The following is a 21,370-nucleotide window of genomic DNA, read 5'->3' as shown; positions in this document are numbered from 1 at the left end:
TACTGTCTATTTTGTCAGTTGATCTTTTCAGAAAAAGATATAGAGGACAAACTGGCATCTATATAGACTACAAGTGTAGAAACCCAACAAATAATGCTTGTATTCCCAAGCAGGACTTGTTAGAGGAGAGGCATTCTGGCCTCCACGTCCCCTGGGACTAGATGCTCCAGGCTCCAAACTCCACACTTTTTGTCATCTCAGTAAATTAACTTCTTTTTCTCAACACTCTGCTCTCACAGTTACTCGAAAGGGCATCAGGGTTGCATCCTATAATGTACCCACCATCTATCCCTTCTGTGCCAGATGGTCGGCTTGTACCAAAAAGCTTTATAAGCCAAACAGGTGGACTCACTGAGGTCCAGCCGTAGACAAAGGTTACAGACCTTAAGCTACTCTGACCACAGGAACTCACTACTGAAATTAGGGGAAAAAATTAAATGGCATATTCTCAGGTCTGCCTCACCCAACAACCCACAAAGAACAGTAATTCTCATATAACCTAAACCCGGGCTTAATGATCCGATACAGCTTCCACAAAATGAGGAGGATATATCCTGGATAAAACTTGTCATATCACACTGACCAAGTAACTATCCACCAAGAGTAATTCATGTCAGCCCAAATTACATTTACTTCATTTAATGTGGCTCAATGTCCCTTCCAAAACTGGACTTTATTTATGCTTTACTATGATAAGGAGGTGCAAAAATACAAGAAGATGGAAAAATGTATTTAGGTTAAATTCATATATCACCATTGACATAACTGCAAGTTTTCATATTTTCAAAGGTATACATTTTTGAATGGCTACAACCCATAAAACCTAAAACGTTGTCAAAACTACTCAAATGCATCAGTTGAGGTAAATTATTAAAAAGTGATACCATAGCGCTGTACAAAAGACAAATATAAAGCATTATCTAACACAGAGAGTTTTAAATTACGTTTTTTCGAGTAAGTTAAGGTTGCATTTGCACGTTTCATCATGTGTTCTAGTCTATAGCATCATTTAGTATTTTAATCAACTGCCTTAACCTATGCATTTTGTAGTTTGACACTATCTTAAGTGATGTTGCCAGCACCCACTGTAATCTTAAATCCCATTAAAATGTGTTTCCAATTAACTTTTTTTTTTTTTTTATTTAATGGCAATGACAGCAAAAAGTTAAGAATTGGGTAGCACGCACAGTACAGATTTTAGAAGAGTAATTACACTTAGCTTGGGAATAAAATATATAAAATGTGCTCCACTAACAGCTGTACAAAGATTAATCTAAATTCTGTTAATTTTTTTAATCTTTCAATCATTCCTGTGAATGTGATTTTTCATGGATAAACTACTGAGGTGCACTAACTTCACTGTATGCATGTCCTTTGGGCACAAAGTTATTGTATTACTGATAATATATATTTGTTGGTATGACGGTACACCTATTAGTACAAACATGTCATTCAAAATGAACAGCACAAGAATATCAATTTGCAATTGTCTGTGCAGTACTACAGTATGCAAACAGCATGACCTCTGAATCATGTAAGATTTTGCTGCTGGTGTTGGGGTTATATGCATGGTATTCATTTTAATCCCAGAATGATTTATTCTGGTTTTCATCCCTCAGGGATCAAAAAATTGAATCTCTCTAAACAGGATGTTACTATGACCAGCTGTTTGAAGCAAATAGGAGCACTGACACAGCAGTACAAAGTACTATGTAAAAAGTCATGCTATTATTGTTAATACTGTGCATATCGTGTTTTTTGGATGCTTTACAAATAACTTAATTCACTGGACACATGTCAAATTACTGAAAAAAACAGGACAGTATTTAGCATGTTTCATTTGCCCACCAAACATTATCACTTAATGTATCACATTTGATAGGCACATATAACATATCTGGCCAGTCTTGACCAAAAGATCCTAACAAATGTCATTTGGAGAGGTCCATTGTTAAAAATGATGAAAAATCATTTGAATAAACATGTTTTATGGTATACATCACCAAAAATCTTGATTTCCCTTTTGTTTTTCCTAGCAGGCTGCTACAAATATGCCAAATGTGAGTCACATTTCAGATACTGCAGACACAAAAATTGATTTTGAACTGCAATTAAAAGTTTAATTTAATAACGGCATAAAATTCACTAAACTAACTTACCGTAATTATGGGATATATATTTTGCTTTCTTTTGATGAGGCATTGACACTATTTTAATAACAATGTGATCAAATCAAGTCAGTGCATTTCACTTTCCATAGAAATGCATGCTGACTGTGTAAGAGCTGATATGTGGAAAATCTATAAATCATACATAGAATCCAAATGACAAAATGTTTCCCATGACACTTAAGCACAGACAGAATCATGTGTTAAGTAGCATATTTTGGTGTAGAACAGCACTTCAAAGTTACATGGAACATGAATTCTTCAGTATTCTATCTGTTAATCACCAGTTTTACTTTTCAACTTCCTATTTTTACTTTAACTGACTTGTAGGATCTTGTTTTTTCTTGTTTCCACCATCGGACTACGTATTTATCATCAAAATGTAGAGTGATTATTTTACAAACAGCTACAATAAATGCAGAGAGCATGCCCGCAAAATAATATTATTAGTTTATAGCAGATCACAAATGCAGGTTGTCTCATATCTATTTTGAGGCTGACATTTGTAGCAATGTACACTTGTTTATTTGACAGTTTTAGAAAATATTTTTGTTTTCATAAAAATAAAAAGGTTACATATCCAATGCCATTTTTAGGGCAATCTGGCTATCTCTTAAAGTACCTTCTCTTTTGTCTGCTTTTCCTAATAACATTTATGTATTCATGAACAAAAAAGGACACAAGAAAAATAATGCACATAATTATTATTACTTTTTAGCATGTTACAAATATACAGCTGGATCAAATAAGAGCACAAAGTTATAAAACTGGAGAAGATGACTTAAGAAAATAGTATTGTATATATATTTTATATATAAAATTCTACAGTACTTACTATTGATACATCATTTTACAGAGGTTGTTGCTGCTAGCACACAATTTGTACATCTTTGATGTCATAAACCAGAGAACATGTTTTAGACTTTGGATTATTATTAAGATACTAACATTTGTATATACATATGCATATATTTATCAGCTTATGTTAGTGTTCACAATCAATGCATTACAGTAATTATTACAATCAGGATTTCAATGTATTGGTACAGTGTAGTGTTTAGCCACAGTTATAATGCAATGCATTGCACATTCTTAAATATTACCTACTGGATTTACACTTTCACACAATGTTCACTATATACATAAAGTGTGATTCCTGAACAAACATTAATTATAAACAAGACACTTGTTTTAATTAAAACATGTTAACTCTGTACCTTCAGTTTGGAAAACTGTTTTAGCAAGCAAAAGGCACCACCTGTCAACAACTGATCCATCATCCAACTTCACAATGTATGCACACAGTTGAGGTAAAAGGAAAATAAATGCTTGCTAGATGGTAGGGTGTGTTTTCAGGAGCGCTGTTAAATCTGCTTTTGGTGTCTTTTAGTAACAATTTGGTAAGGAATGTACACTGTAAAAGTGAGCTACAGTTGTGCTATTTCAACAACAAATAACCCATTTCAGACAGGGAGCAAAAAGTTTAAAATGCATTGTCACCACAATCTGCTAAAGCAAAACATTACAGTGACACAGACTGATATGTTTGTTTGTGAAACTATCAGATGTAATACCATAGTGCGAGGCAAAACAAGATAATCAGAAATGTGAAACCACATTGATATGGGTTTTACCACAGCACCCAAGGCACATAATGGTCTCTAAATGCAACAGCTATGGTCAAATTCATGACAAACATGCATATAGTTCTTCTAATACAGAGGATATATGCAAGGTAAAAAATAAAAATGAAGATCATATATTGAACTGCCACTGGTTCTGCTCTGCTGCCAACTTGGAGCAAATGGAAAACAAGATGACTAACAAATGAAAGCAAGAGAAATAGTTCAATGACATTAAATATGGCTAAAATGCTATGGATGTTGTTTTCATCCTGCTCAAAAAGTAGAAATGCAAGTGCAGGAATAACTTATACATTCAATACAAATGTGATGCGAGATGTTACGTGAAACAAGATATTTAATGCTGAGTTATGGTGTTGCACTTTGAGGTTTTCAATGGTTAAAAAAGTGGAACGAATGATGTCATTTATAGACAAATTAAGATCAAAAGAAGAAATTGTGGAAACATGACTAAAGATAACACCAAATATGTCAAATGTATATTTTCTGGACAGTGGTTGTATTGTTCCCTGTTATACTTCAAAGAGGAGAAATCAGTGATACGAAGAACAAGCATTTGGAATGCAATAGGGTCTCGCATTTCTCCAAGTTACAGCTATTAGCAGTTGTAACCTCCCAACCGGATTTTTTTTGCCACACTGAATGGAAAAAAAGCGTGATCGTGCTGCTACAGTTCACTCGTAGTGAAAATTATCGGCAAAAGTGCAATTATTAACGTAACCAGCAAAAGTACAATTAACTATGTAACACGGTCGATGTTATGCGAAGCGCTCGACTTCTGCCAAGTGAGATCGCGCTGCAAACAAAAGATAAAAAGTAGCCCACAAACCTGACGGGAAACAGTGAGCCTCACATGTTTTCAGTACTTGGTCACTGCGTTCGAGGAGGGCTAACCACCCGAAAAGGAATGATGTATGCGTGCCTTCCTCTAATGAAAGCAAGCAGATTTTAACAGGCAAGCCCACGAACAAATGAAAGACATTGATATGACATGGACGGGGCTCCGAGCCCTTTTCTAACTCCTAAAGCGTCTTGCAAGCGAAACGCATGCGCAAGCGTATGCAACACAGGCTCGACCCTAAAAAGCACCTCATATCTCACAGAAACAAATTGAGCCAATACTGAAAAAAGGCATTGCAGGACAAAGACTTCCAAATGTACACATTCAGCATTTTGTTTTACAATGTGAGTTGGGTGGAATAAGAAAAAAACAAATTTAATGTGACAGACCAACACATAAATGGTCACCCTTAGCTAAAATGGCTAACCTCTTTTTCAGCAGATCGTCATCAGATTATGACCCTAAGCTCAGTACTTCTGAACCCAAAGCTCCCAACAGTGATTTCTTTACTATCTCCTACTCCTCCATTGCAAATTTAACCCTGCAGTGAGTGCAGTAAGTCTGGAATCTTTGCCCGGACCCACAGAAATGGGCACTTATCCCCACCCCTCTTTCCCATTGTTGGTTGAAGTCCGGGTATTCATCTTGATACTAATCTTTCTTTTTGATCTCATGTATTTTTAAGTTATAAGTGCCTCTTTTTTCCATCTAAAAACAATTCAAATGATACTACTGTTTACTGACAACATATTTCATATCCCTATAATGAATGCACACATTCAATACTGCTTTAATTTCAGTAACTCCACTCTTCTATTTGTTCCTACAAAATCCATCAACCAACTTCAGCTACTTCAAAACAGGGCTGCAATCTTGATTTGTACAGTGACCCGACACCATCCCATTTCTCCTTTTCTGAAAGAATACTATTAGCTTTCAGTTTACCAAAGTAGTGTTTCCAAGGATACGAGAGGAGACGTTGCCACAAAAAAAAGGAAACATATGGGGTGCCTGGAGGACCTATTGGGGCATCTAAGAAAGTATGAGACCACTCTCTAATATGAACTTGTATGTTACCAATAGGGAGTGAGAGGCAATGCGAGAAGCCCAAACCATACCGTGTGGTTGGAAGATAATAGGGCCTCATAACTAGGCTCTGCAGGTGTCATGGTGAAATCTGATATATAGAATGAAAAATAAAATAAAAAGTGGTTTTAGAAAAGTATTGTTTTCAAGGCTAAGGTTATAGTCAACAGAGCAATCGCTAATTCCTAGATTTTATTGCTGCTAAATTTAGCTTACACACGGTCTTCTGGAATCTAAGGTAATCGTGTGTAATTTCTCATTGCTCCAAGAACAGTTACTTTGTGTAATCGCCTTTTTCAGAAGCTGCGGCCAGGAATTGGTAAACACTACCCTTTATCTATTTGATCTGAATCTGCTTACTCATCAACATTAGAAAGCTATTGGAAACAGTTTTGTTCCTAAATTTGTCTCCTCAACTGCCGTACGTATGGCCTAGGTTATCATAGTACCAAGAAACTTTGGTGCACCAATTCTTTAAAAGTAACCTACAACAGGACTTTAACATAAATAATAGCTTAACCTACCCATCCACACTGCTGGGCTACAAGTGCCACCAGAAATGCATTGAAACAGATCCAGAACAGGCTATCAATTTGGATGCGACTGCTAAAATTTAAATAATAAGTTATATCATCCTTTGAAGAATATGATTGAACCTTGATTTGAGAAAATCTGGACTGGCTATCAATTTGGATGCGGCTGCTAAAGTTTAAATAATAAGCTATATCATCTTTTGAAGAATATGATTGAACTTTGATTAGAGAAATCTGGACTTGGACTTTGGATCATAGCAATCTTGGAACAAAAGATCAATTAATTCTACTATTTGGATTTGGACAGTGATACTGTAATTGGGGATTATGTTGGAAATAATCCTATTAATTTTCAGAAATATATGACAAAACATTACCAATGTATACTGACTTATGAGTACTATTATTTTTCATGTTATAATGAGTGCCTCTTGTACTTTATATTTACAATAGTGCTTTTAGCATCTATCAAGACCTTTTGGGTGTGGTCTTTCAAGAGTGCACCATTTCTAGATTCGACATTCTTCGTTGATATTCACCTCGCTACCCAGAGCGCCTAGTTTTCTCCCAGTACAATACACCCACAGGTAGTTAGAGTACAGATCCAGAACAGGCCACCAACAAATGAAGGCACCAAATTACAGTAAAAGTCATGATAAAATGCCTTTTTACAAGGCAACTCAAGTGCTCCAATCGCCAATTGCTATTTTGCGGACAGCACTGAAAATCTTCACACTGTTTCTGGGTTCACTGTACACTCTAAAAAATCAAGTTAGTAAAACTCCTTCATGCACGGTTTACAATTCTACTTTTTTTAAAACATTTACAGTGACCCACATGCTGTTACTTATGAATGACCTACTATATACCTGTTATGACACGGTAGAAAAGAGTTGGAAAATACTCCTATCCAGTGGAGGTCGTCAGTCTATGTTTTCCCCTGGTTGAATGCTACCTTTTGGTTCCAGGCTGTGCCAGAAATAAGAACAGAGTGATGTGTCTCTGCAACTATACACTGCAGACAAAGGTCCTTCGTGTATTGCTCTTCATAAATGCTTAACAAAAGGGCTAGATAGGGAAATATACTAAGGACCACTTGGTACTTCTTAAATAATTGGACAATGTTCAAATACTTTTATCACAGCAGTCTTTAAGTAGATGTTATCAGAACTGTGCTGTCTAACTCTTCATTGTCTGTTTTTAACACGGCTGAACTCCTGTTTTTTTTAATCAATGTATACTCCAGTTGCAAATCGATATTTAAGATCATGCTGATAAATACTGTATTTCAAGAAAAGGGTGACACATCAAAAGATATTTGGGAATGCAGGATATGATGTAAAATCATCAGCATATGGATTACTTTGAAAACTTTCACAACTTGACAGATGTGCCTTACAATGCATCTTCCATAAGCGTAAACTATCAGGGTGGATGTTTATTTTTGATTTGTTTCTTTTTGTTATATCTTGAAATAAAAACCTTCTAAGAAAAATACTTTACATTGTTACATCAATGATTTTTATGCTGCTTTATAATCTTTAAAGATTGTAAACGTTTATTACATAAAATATGTACTTTGTAAGTTCTTTCACTTACATTTCAGCACACACTGAAAATGGAAATAGTGCTGAAGGAAGTGTGGTCTAGGCTTTACTGAACTAGCTGTGCTTTTAGGAAAAGAAGAATTCAGACACTTTCAGAAACCGTGAATCTACAATTTGAAATAGTAAATGAAGACTTGCCAACTACCTCTGATCTAGGACAAACCCCAAGGGAGCTTTAATAAACCACTATTCAGTGACTAAAGGATGATGTTCAGCAGATCCTCTGTGAAAGGTTTAGATTCAAAAGGGTCTTCGGGGACATAAATGCTATTGCTTCGTCAACATAATTAAAAGGTATCAATTTCTTCAGCAAATTTGTCCTGATATAAAATTACCAGGATTATCTTGAACTCTCTAGAGAGAGTATCACTACCAAAGACCAAAACTAGTCAGAATTGTTAATCTTAACAGTTTTTTCTATTAGCAACAAAGCACTGTAACTTCCTTGCATCCTTAAATGTAAGGATTTACATAAGATCTTATCCTCCACAAAATCGTCATCTCTATTAGTAGTCGAATAGTATTTTGTATACCTGTTCAGCTTAGTCATAGGATGAAGGCATCCTTCATCATGCCACGTTATTTCTGGGTTTAAGTTTTATATTTATGCTAGGAGTTATTGCCTTCTACAGGCTATGACTATGTCTAGGTGATATGCTAATCCATCATCCTTTTCATTCATACTGAATTATCTTCAATGTCGCCTGATCCAAATCTGCAACCCCCATAACCCACATAATTGATCATACCCTTGTGTATCAAAACCTGCCATGGGACTATGGAATATGTGGATCCAAACTTCTTTCAGCAGATAAACATAAAGCAACAGGCGAATGGTCACTGCCACGCCAAGAGAACGTGAAAATGTTTACACTTTAAAATGCAGAGTAATGGATCACAATGTAGTCAAAGCCAGTATTGAAACAGTGGAGGGGTCAGGCGAGGTAGGATACAAAAGGTCATTAGGAAGAAGGCACCTGCGTGAAGAAAGTCTATTTAGGTTTTAAAAAAAGGGCAATTGAATTCTGTACATATTAATGTTTATGGAAGTACAGTAATTCTGATGCAGCATTGAATCTGCTGTTGTATCCTGGGTGTAAATTGACAAATGCTCTGGTGAGGACTAAGGGCCTTGTTACGACTCTCGCAATCAGAGTGCGCTCAGAGGAGGCTGCCGTCATACCAGCGGCCTTGCCCCATGTCATATTACAATGTTCCCACCAGGCTGACCGGCGGGAACATCGTATTATGACGCTCCTGCCAGTCAGCCGGCGGGAACAGTGCTATGGTATCGGTCTCGGCTCCCTTAAGGGTGCTGGGCAAGAGGGTCCCTGCACTGCCCATGACACAGTCATGGGCAATGCAGGCGCCCCTCTGTGGCCCCCAGTACTTTCTTTTGCCAGCCTTTTCATTCTGGTTGAACCACCATGATAAGGCTGGTGTAAAGGGGACTCGTGCTCAGCACAGCGGTCTTGAACTCAGCATAACCATGTCTGAGCACGAGTCCGACCGCCATCAGCCCGTCCGGAACCATATTCCTGGTGGGGAGGGCGCTCCCCTGGCAGTCCGACCGCCAGGGTTGTAATGTGGTGTCGGACCACCTGGACTGCAGCGGTCCGACCATTACCACGAGTCTGGTGGAAGCCCTTAGTTTCTAGAGAGAAAAAAAAACACGAAAATCATGGTTTAGCATGCACAATGGAAGGAAGAGGGCTTAATAATAATTTGTTCTTGAAAATTAAATCTAAATTGTACAACATAATTTTTAACTAGAATTAACAGTTAAGTTAGCTAGAAGGTAGAAGTGTAGTTAACCCAAGAATTGAAAGTAATATTATGACTGGTATTAGAGGCACACAACATCAATAATAGGTTATAACCGCCAAGTGGTTGGTGGGTATTAAGAGGATTACTGAATGGAGTAAATGCAAAACGCTGTGCAGTCATTAGTATATGGGTGATTTGTCTCATAAAACCATTGTTATAAATGTTAAACAGTTATACATACCAGTGAAGACACTTTAAGCACTTATAGGTACATGAGTTACTATGGGGTTCTAGTAGTTTCGACCGGAACCCCTAAAAGGTATTATTTAATAAAGTAGTAGTTTAAGGAAAAGTGTTGTGTCATCTTCCCGTTGGTTAATATCTATGAGAGAACTGATGAAGACATGGGGAATGTAGAGTGTAGCTGGATGAGAATGGAACATGTTTGATACTCTCCAATATCAGCATAGTTCAACTGAAAGAAAGTATTAATGGCTACGCTTCAGCTGTTTCCTGGGCAATTTGTGGTATGATTCTGCTCTCAAGTGTGGTGTTAGGGCACTCCAGCACCTACAGCCTGGTACCCCTAGAGTCCGGTCTAAAGTTTTAAATTTGACCACACTGTGTCACTAAGGACAAGTAATCTTATTACCTTGTGGATGAGAAAGTTTTTAAGTGCACTCAAATTTAACATATTTCCAGGGCTGAGGCACAATAGTAAGCAATCTATCAACCAAAAGCAAAATAGCTACATTTGTTAAGGTATGTTAGAAAGGGGTTATGCAAGAAGAAGGAGAGACTTGAGGACCATACAGTCATTGGTAGATGGCTCAGTATGATTTCATGGTCCACTGTGTAAAATATGAAAGGTTGTTCTAAATAACTATGTAAATAGTCGTTTCTTATATCTCTGGGCTTGACAATCTTATACCTAACATCAATAATCTGGAGGTTTAGTTCCTTCTTAAGGATGGAAACAGGCCAGAGGTTTTAAACAAAGTTTTTTTTTAACTGGCAGACTTCTACATTTACTCTCACTTTTGAGATTAGCAGAAGACTGGATGTAGAAAAACAGCTACTAATTTCCATAGGATTGAGAGTATATTACATTCAATGCATTTATAAATGAAGTCTTTGTATCTGCTATTTTGATTTGCATTTAAAAGTGTCTGACTACAAGTGTTGTTCTGTTATTGTTGTAGTAGGTCCATGATCCTTTATAAAATGTGTAGGTCTGCTTATACAAGATGCCACCCTTGTTATTTAAAGGTGGGGCACTCAAGAACGTACTATGCATGGTCTTTTGTGTCCCTTAATCATCTACAGATTTACTCAAAATTGTTAATAAGTCAAACATTTTCAGATTTCTGATATTACAGTACTGCAAGTGTCATCAAGACAACCTACGTTAATGTTATGTTATGAGGTCTTATATAGCGCATGGCTACCCAAAGGCCTCCCAGGCATGAGACTGAAGACTTCAAAACACAGGATACCGACAAGGATCAAAAGAGCCAGGTCTTAATTAGGCGACGAAAGAAAAGTTCAAGGCTAGTTTGCCGTAGGCCCATCGGCAGGAAGTTCCACAACTTAGCACCCAGGAAGGCTACTGATCTTCGACCCCATTTAGCCTTTTTTTATTAAAGGGATTACGGCAAGGGTCGCCGAGGAGGACCCAAGATGTCTGGCCGGAATATGGAAGGAGGCAAGGGTTCGTAAGAGTGGGGAACCTTTGTTGTGGAGAGCTCTGTGGATGTAACATAGCATTTTAAATTTTATCCACTGCTCAACTGGGAGCCAGTGCAAAGTAAAAAAGAGCAGGTTTGGCCGATTCATGTCTGGGTATGTTGAAGAGCCGGCGAGCGGCATTGTTTTGCACCACTTGTAGTTTCTTTTTAACATATTTTGGAGCACCGATGTACAGGGCACTTCCATAGTCCAGGCGAGAGATAATAAGTGCCTGGATTAGGAGTCTTTTTGCAATAAATGGGAGTATTTTAAATACCTTTCTGAGGAGTCTTAAAAGTACCAAAGCAGGTGGAGGAGATTTTCTTAGCTTGATGATCCATATTTAACCATGGATCAAGCCATACTCCTAAACTCTTGATGTATTCTTTAGGAGGGGACAAATCTCCTAAGTAGTGATGCAAAGGAGAAATAGAGTTTGGCCGAGAAAGATGTCCTAAGATCATAACCTCTGTTTTATCTCCATTTAACTTGAGGTTACTTTCGGACATCCATTCCGATACTGCCCTTAGGCAAGGAGCAAGTGCTGTCTCCGATGAATTCTGCTCAGTCGTAAGGGAGACTATCAGTTGGGTGTCATCTGCATATGAAATTACTGAGAGACCATATGGCTCCACTATCTTTGCCAGCGGTGACATAAAGATGTTAAATGAAGTAGGGCTAAGTGAAGAGCCTTGTGGCACTCCCCAGCTGCTATTAAAGCAACTGGAGAGAAACAAGCGATCTAATACCTGAAATGATCTTTCCTCTAGAAAGGAGGAGAGCCAGCTGAGAGCCTTACCCATAATTCCAATCTCCTTCATTCTTTGACAAAGGATACTATGATCCACAGTGTCAAAGGCGGCACTGAGATCCAGAAAAATTATCGCTGAAACCAGCGCCCCTGGTTAAGGCATTTCCTAACCTCTTCCATAATGCCAATCAGTGCTGATTCAGTGCTATGTAGCGGTCTGAAGCCCATCTGCGATGGATGAAGAATATTTTTGTCCTCAAGAAAATTACAGAGATATGTGTAAACATGTTTTTCTAGTATCTTGGAGAGAGCGGGCAACATAGAAATGGGCCTATAGTTATTAAGCACAGACGCAACTAAGTGAGGTTTCTTAAGCAAAGGTTTCACTATGGCAGGTTTCCACTGATAAGGAATGCTACTGCTGGAAAACAACAGATTCAATATGTCAGTCAAAAAAAGGGGCTATGACGGATGACCCCAGCGCTAAAATTGTAGGAGGTGCTGGGTCCAGTGGGGAGCCATATTTAAGGGTATCCAATAGTGCTGATACCAGTTGTGGGGAGAGCGGTGGAAACTGCGAGAGTACAGCTGTATGGTTGGTACATTACTCCCTAAGGGCTTGGGTACCGAGAGTCCCGATCTGGAAGGTCGAATAGATGTCTATTTTGCTGGAAGAATAATCCCAGATTATTACTGTGTTCATAAGATGCTTCCACAGATTGAATGTGAGGGTGTGAGTGAGCAAGTTCTCTTAGAAGATGACAGATCTCTTTGGGAGAGTTAGAGCTCTGTTTTATTTTAGCGGAATAAGTACTTTGTGCTCATTTTATTTCCGCATGAAACAGCCTAATGCCTTTCCTATATTCATCTTTTAATGAGATATCATAAGTTTTTCTCCATCTTCTTTCCAAACGCCTGCAATCCCTCTTTAGTACACGTAGGTGGGGTAGAACCAGGGAGCACCTTTTTTCAAATGACCTCTCGCCCTCGGCGTGTATGGGAGGAGAATATCTAAGCTTTTCGTGATCTAGTCATTAAATAGCTCAGGGAGCAAGTTAAATTTCCCTTTAAGGCCGGTTTCAAGCTCTCTAGAGTGCTTATCCAGTCTCTGGCAATAAGCAGATGCCAACGCCTATAGGGCTGAGATGATATTTGGGCAGGTTTACCTGCACCCGGAGTGGCCAGGTTAAGCGCTATTAGAGAGTGGTCAGACCAAGCCAAAGGAATGAGGGGCAAGGCAGTTAGACCGGCGGCATTACCAAAGACTAGGGGGCCACATGTACCAATGTTTGGTTTTGCGACTCACAATTTGCGAGTCGCAAAACCGAATGTTGTATAGTGTCAATGACACTATTAGCGATTCACAAGGGAGTCGCAAATGCCCACCTCATGATTATTCATGAGGTAGGTTGCAATTTGCGACCCCCTTGGGAATGGCTGCCCTCACACGGATGGTGGCCTGCTGGAGACAGCAGACCACCATGTCTGTGACTGCTTTTACATAAAGCTGTTTTTTTTTTGTTTTTTTAAATGCAGCACGTTTTCCTCAAAGGAAAATGTAGTGCATTTCAAAAACTAAAAATGTAATGTTTTTGTTTCATGTTTTTTAAAGCAGGCAGTGGTCCGTAGGACTACTGCCTGCTCCGAAAAAAATGTTTTCACTGACATTCACAAAGGGGAAGGGGTCCCATGGGTACCCCTTCCCGTTTGCGAACGGGTTAGTACCAGTGTGACAATGGTACGAACTGCGACTGTTTTGCGACCGCATTTGCGGTCACAAAACAATCATACATGGGTCTGCGAGTCGCAATTAGGAAGGGAACACCCCTCCCTAATTGCGAGTCGCAATCCCCTTTTGCGATTCGGTAAATAGTTTACTGAATCGCAAAAATGGGTTGGTACATGGGAAAGTGCATTTTGCACGTCACAAACAGCCCGATTCGCTGTTTGCAACGTGCAAAAGCCTTCGTACATGTGGCCCTTGGTCAATAGTATGACCTATATTGTGTGTAGGTCCTTTGACCAACTGTATCAGATTCAAAGCGGCAATGCCAAATAGGAAGCTTTTAGCAACAGCGTTGTCTTGAATTTCAGAGTGGATGTTAAAGTCGTCAAGAATAGTAAAATTTGACTTACAACAAATTAATTCAGCAATTTGCTCAGGAAATGTTTGTAGGAAGTGTTGCACTGAACCAGGGGGACGATATACTAAAGCCCCTGAAAAGCTACACTGAGAATTTAATAGAATGCAGAAAAACATACTCTCACAGTCAGGCAGCTTGAGGGGTGGGAGGTAACCTTCACTGAATCCTAAAAGATCATGGCGATTCCCCCTCCTTTAGCAGAATCTCTATCTAACCTGATTATCGAGTAGTCTTTGGGCAGACCTAAGGCTACACCCGGAGCCGATCCCTCATGAAGATAGGTTTCCATAAGAATGAGAGCTGTAGGTTTATGATCGCTCAAAAGAAGGTAAATATCGAGATTATGGGCAGCAAGTGAACGGCAGTTGGCCAAAAGGAAAGTGCTTTGAGGGGATGTCTGAGGCCCATGGTCTGTCAGTGATGTTAAAAGAGCAGTCTTATCCAATTTTACACACAATTCTCACTTCTCTACCAATTGAAGACAAAATTCACTACCCCGTGGTGTTACTGCTGGAAGAAACCATGGAAATTAAGATTTTGCGTCTAATTAAATCAATAGGTAACCTTGTTATGCTATTACTAATATCACACTTGGCTCAGTCTCTTGTTCCAAAATACGTAAAGGTACTGTGAAAGAGCTGAGTGAGGAAGAAGCTGCTATGGCCATTATGAATAGCTCAACTTCTATTGGGTCTTTACATAAAGGAGATGGCCCAGGAAATAAGGCCTGATGTGTTTATAATCCAGTTCAGACTGAAAAATTGTGTGATGATGATTTTTATGCAGATGATTTCAACACACTCACTTGAAATGCATACTCTACACTCTGGAACCCAGAGGGTGTAGTCACATTCAGGGGATTATCTTTATATATAATTGTGGATACAAATATGCCTGAGAAGAGCAAGGGAGAGGCTAAGCCTAGAGTGCACTTAAATAGGGGTGTAACCTCAAATGTAATGGTCCTCTACAAGTCAGTCTTAGAAAGAAAATACAGCCTAGGAAACGCTTTTGGGCAAATCCCTTTAATGTAATTTCATTTTCATAATTGGTATTTAGCATCCCCAAGAAACATTGTGATAGTTTTGAAGCCTTAATTCATTCAAACGTACTGAGCAACAGAGCAAAGGAAGCTAGGACACATTTCCTAGGACCAATGGAAACATACTGAGACATTACCCTGCTCAAACCACTAGCTTTTCATATGTATCTATGCACATCCAAGAATGTTCAAAGAGATCTGGTACCAAACCTCAAAGGCCAACTTAAAACCTCTGGCAAAATCTCCTCAGGTTTTCATTACCCTATTTTCCACAGGCAAAATATATATTATCCTTCTGATGAACCTAAAGTTAGCCAATAATAAGCTGTTCATGCCCTTGACAGAGGCAGGGCTGCGCGACTTATCAAATCATATTGGAGGACATATGTCAAGTTAATACTGAGTTCTTCAAGCTCAGCCAACAGAACTTCTGAAGATGTTTTAATATTTCAAAATCTTCAACTCTATAGACTATCAGTATTAGCAAGTGAAGCAGCATCCTGAAAACTGTGGAAGTTAGTCTTTAGTACTTTCCAACAAAGTAAATATGTTTAATTAGAGAGTGATAGAGAAGTTTCAAAAGAACTCTGGAAGCATATTGTATGCGGAGCACAGAATTCGAAAAAGTGGGTCCGGGATTACGTATGAATTAATCACTTTTGAGGCTGCATGGCATCACTAAAGTCGAAATTTAGGTACACTTGTCTTGAGCATAATATATAACCATTCTCTAAAAAAAAATAGTAAACAATTTGTAGGAGATTGGGAAGCAAAGTGAAAAAAACTGCCATGAACCATAAATTGATGAAATTCATCTGTTGGTGATAAGTGCACCTTTAATTCATATTTGTTATTCAGTGAGCACAACAATGATCTAGTTTTAGGAGCACAGGACAGATGAGCTCAGATAACCACCATGAAATATAAGGAAGCTGAGGAGGATATATAGTGTGATAAGACATTGTTATTTTACTTATTACTGCTAGCAAGATACAGAAGTATCAAGTTATGGATATCATATTATAGCCCACACATCTTAGGCAATTCAGGTGAAACATGTCATGTTTCTTGATAGAGATTTAGTGCACATTATGTAGCCCTGGACACATTGCTTCATCCGTTTTCAATTTGACCTCAATTCCAAATTTAACATCAATTTAACCAAGCTAGCAAAAAGGATTAAAGATTAATTGAGTCTATTTAATCATGGCAGATAGCAGCATTTGGGCTCTAAATACTTCATCTTGACAAAGTATGAGGAGTGATAAATGTAAAAGACTGAACTATTCACAAGGCATTGCCGAAAATTTCAGTCAGGAAATATGGTGCACTACGATAACAAATGGTTTGTGCCAAATACAAAAGGAATTCTATTCTATGGTCTGATAAAAACAGTAAGTTCCCATGGAGGCTACTGGGTACATCCTGAATTGGTGTTCATGTTTCTTCAGAGTTTGAAACTGACCCTATATGTCTTCATATTGTCAATCCTCTCCAATTCTCATCTCAGCATCATCAAGAACACCCCTGCAACTTCTTACCAAGACACACTGTGCAGAGTTCCGGACACCTGCCCTCGGTAGCACTCACCTCCATTCCCATTTGAAATGCAGAATCTTACCAGCCAATGCATGCATTCAAATCTCTCTGTTCCGATCCAAGTGATTCCTTTCCTTCTAATTCCCCTCAATCTACCAATTTCCTTTTAATATTTTAATGGAATTAAACCCCATTTGCTAGTTCCACAGTGTTCTCTGGTTTTCCAATAGATGGACTACAACGAAATTAATTGCTATATATATTCACAGTGGCCAATGTCTATCCTTTCAGGGCAATCACTTCTTTTATTGCATTTAATTTTCTGTACTTTGGGACAAACTTAAGATTATTATGGGAGATGTTTTTTAGAGATTCAGTCTGCTCCATCATAATATATTTTGAGACAAGTATATTCATTGTTTTTGTTACCTCAGATCAATAAATATTAAAAATACTTCAGAGTACTTCACTAAAGCAAAGTAGTTATATCAACTATAAATAAATTAAAGTGTATGCTGTAGCTGCACTAACTGTTCCACCCTGAAATATGTTAAATGTGAGACAGTAAGAGTAACTTATTTAAAATTATATACCTCAAATGTACCTAGGTGAGGTAAATTATTTTTCTTATGTGAATATGACCTTGTCCACTCGGGCTGAAAACCAAGAATTCCTTTAACTGGGTTCTCTTATGTAGTTGAAGTAGCCGGCTGACTGTTATTCTGTTATGTTGAGGTTCAAGGATTTTACACGAGAACAGTTGCCCAAACTTGTTTTTAAAAAAACAAAAAACTTGAAAACAAAACAATTATGGTGGACCAGAACTTCATGGAATGTGGAAATGATGATCTACCTTTCATGATTTACACATATCTGAGCTGTCTTATATCTTTGCGGTCAATAAAATATTTCCTGCACCAGTACTTCATTTGCTGACATATCTAATGATCTTGTCACATGAAACCAAAAACCTAAGCAACAATGGATAGGTTGATATAGGAACTGGTCACCTTTATTAGTTTATTTTGCATCTCCTTCCTTTAAATAGGGAAGTAGAATTTCTCCTCATTTTACCTTAAGCATCTCTAAGGAATATTAGACGAAGGTTGCTTCCCATTTTGAGCACCCTCCTGAATAGGTAAACCAGCAAACAAAGAACACACTGGAATGATTATTCAAAATGGATTGCAGTAACTACCAAAAGGTTGAGTCAGTAGACTTCTGTAATAGAATAAAAGAAATGCAAAGAAGAATGTCAGCAGATGGTTGGCTCATTTTGAGAACACAATCCTCCTTTAGAGTTAGTAAATAATCTGTGCCTGAAACCAGCTACTCAAATAATCATTAGAATCCCTATTGAAGTCGGAATGTACTGCCCAATTACCTGAAAGTTCAGTCTTTAGACTGGCATAAAAAAATAAAAGCTATCCAAAGAAAAAAAAGAAAACTTATTTTGATGAGATAAAAATAAGTTCAGTAAAATTACATGTAAACACAGTGATAGGTAATCACAATTTAAATAAATAAATACAGTGTCTTCATATTAGAGCCTAAAATCCAAAACATATGTTATGTTCACCAAGCTCAACTGCACATCTAATTTAGATACACTATGTATACGTATGGATGCTTAGTATCCCTTTTACTTGCTATGTTTTCTTGCTTAAGCAGGTGTATTTCAATTTCAGTTCCAAATGTATAAAAATTAGATTAATGTTGAGCTTCAAACAGGTTTCATGAAATGTGTCTACATTTTACATACAATCATAAATATGATGTATTAATTTTGTGTAATATACTACTGCTGCAATCAAACATAGCAATGCAATGTAGTGAGAAATGTTCCTTTAGGGTGAATGTAATGTGCAATAATTTCAACTTCACAACATCACTGATTGATGCCCATCACCAAGTTTTCGGAAGTGTTGCGTACCAACTGGTGGACTTGTATGTTGGTACCGATGAATAGCTGTTTGATCCAAATAGGGTGAAGTCCTGTAATTCACTGGATTCCCAAAGGAATCAAATGTAACATTGTAGTGTTGCACTGGTGCCTGCTGAAATGTAGGTGACATCTGTACATGCCCAGAATGACTTTGGTTAATATCTTGTTTCCAAGACTGCCCAAACGACTCTGTTCGATACATGTACACAGAATCAGTCAATTGTCTGTCATCTGGTAAATAATCGACAGGCGGAATTATATATTTGTTACTTGCAGGCTGCTTGTATTTCCCAATATTTAGTATTGCGTCAGATGCAGCGGGTTGCACTTCTATTCGCTTAGAAGGTGATATCACAGGATTCTGATGGCTTCCAGTGTAAGAGTCTATGTAAGGTGTATCTGGTGGAAAATTGAAGTTCATACCATATCTTTTAGACGGGCTAGCCCGATTTCCATAAGCAAAGCTGCTAGGCAAGGAAGGGGGGCTTACTCTATCATTAGAATACCTCGGGGAGGTGCTGTGGTAAATAGGAGGGCTAGTGTAGGATGGCGGTGGCTCTTTTAAAGAAGCTCCTTGGTCAGTACCATTAGATGGTGATGCATGCCTGGGAGATCTGGGTGGCATGATTACACCTGCATTACTTGTTACCTTAGCAAGACTTATATTTTTTGCATCCGGTTTTAATGAAGAGCTATTCAAGTGAGTTAAATTCCTTGGACTTGAATCTGCTAGATCTCTCATTTCTTCTACATGATTCTCAGGATCTACTCCAGGGACATTGTCATATTGCGATGCATTGGACCCTCGCTTACCTTCATCAACATTTAAAACTTTATTCTTTTGCTTCACAATTGTTTTGAGTTCCTCTGAATTGGGCAAAGGGCCTGCTATTACATGGTTTACAGGTCTATCTTTACCTTCTACAAAATATTTTGTAGTAGTGTTATCAGACGGTTTATTCCACTTGGGCACAAGTTCTTTTGTGTTTGAAGTAGCATTTGCATTTTGGTTTGCCACAGCATGATTGTAAGGTTTAGTGTTGTCCTGCCCTGTTGACTGAAGATACTTTTTAGATTCTGTTTCTCCTTTAGTTTGCCCAGGTCGCGGATCACTGTGTCCTCGCTTTTGCTGGTTTGAAGACTTTTCCAAGGAACTCCTCCTTCTCCGTTGATCTTTTTTGGGAGACGTTTCTTGTCCTTTCTCATAGGATGGTAACTTGTCTACCTTGACCTGAGTCGGTACCCTAGCAATATTCTTTTGTCCATTAATCATATGATAATGAATAACAGGCTGAGGTTCTGGTGGGATCACCCCCAGTGGTTTCTTTGGAAATTCATCCTCTTTTGCTGTTAGAAAAAGACAGAAAATAAAAACATCATAATGTTGCACAAAATGCTCATGGGCTTATCACTGGAGTATTTATTAAAAGACCCATTGAAAACTTTGTTCTTAAGATAACCAACTGTACCACTCATATTTTATTGTAACTTGCTATATTTTTACTCTTTTGAAATGTTCAATAGGTTTTCTTTCCAACCGCTATCCTATGTACTGAAATGTTTCATTATTCACTCCATACAAAATTGCTACTTTGATTAGGCCTGATCCTAAGACAGAGAATACTACATTCTTAGCCAAAACGTGCTGACTTCCTAATACCTAACATTCTAATTCTAAACAAAATCCAATTTCAAACCAAAAACAGTACAATATTCTTAATGGCACAGAAAAAGGTAATTATAAAAGAGAAGAAAGCTGCAACGATACCTAACCGGCTCAACCCAGCACTACACTTGATGCTAGATTTATAGTGGGAAAAACAATGTCTTTATTTTGCCCACCAGAGCATACTAGAACCATTCCAGTGGCTCTACTGAAGAACTACTCTGGATATTTAGTATATCTCTCAAAGGTAAGCGAGTTATGGATCCCCACTGAAGAAAAATGCTATACAAAGGTACACCGTAGTTTACTATTTCAGGTCTCCTACCTTTGATGAATACAATACAATGAGTTTTTCAAAATGCACTTGGTCTTCATGAAGGAGTGACGTGGATTGTGAAAGTTTTATTGCCTACCAAACCTAGAGTAGTTTTGTTAGGATTGCTCTAAATACTGCTCTGTGCTGCAATAGTTTGGGGGATGCATTTGCTCTTTATAGAAGACCACATATTGCATTGGCATGGATCGCCAGATATTCAAATTGTAAGGAATCTGTAACCACTGACCATCATCTAATTCACGCCATGGAACTTACGTGGGATGCAGTCTATATGTGAAGTAATTATGTTTAACTTGTCCACTCAGTCACTTTATTGTTAAAGTACACAGTAGACCTCGAGAAACATTACAATAAGCAACTTATATTCAGAGAATTGTAGTACAATATCAAGTACAGAGAACTGAACTACAATATCAAGTACACGTCATGAGATTGCCTGCTCAAAAAATGTTTTGCATTTTTCTTTGTCAGGAATGCCACTGTACAAACAGCACTCATGTGCTTCAGTTCAGTGAATCTCCTAAATTATTTTCAGCTAGGTACTAAATCTAATTGAACTGAATTAACTAACCT

The 21,370-nt window shown here is 38.0% G+C and overlaps 1 protein-coding gene across 1 annotated transcript in view; it reads right to left on the bottom strand.

Moving 5' to 3' along the window:
- USP6NL (USP6 N-terminal like) overlaps positions 1-21,370 on the bottom strand; it is a 751,219-nt gene that overhangs the window by 91,494 nt on the left and 638,355 nt on the right. The window contains exon 14 of the mRNA XM_069229194.1: positions 18,783-20,141. Within this exon, the coding sequence (XP_069085295.1) occupies positions 18,783-20,141 (1,359 nt within the window). The remainder of the gene's footprint in view (positions 1-18,782; positions 20,142-21,370) is intronic.

Source organism: Pleurodeles waltl, chromosome 4_1, assembly GCF_031143425.1.
Source record: "Pleurodeles waltl isolate 20211129_DDA chromosome 4_1, aPleWal1.hap1.20221129, whole genome shotgun sequence".
NCBI classification, from domain to species: Eukaryota; Metazoa; Chordata; class Amphibia; order Caudata; family Salamandridae; genus Pleurodeles; species Pleurodeles waltl.
This window is presented reverse-complemented; position numbering and strand designations above follow the sequence as displayed.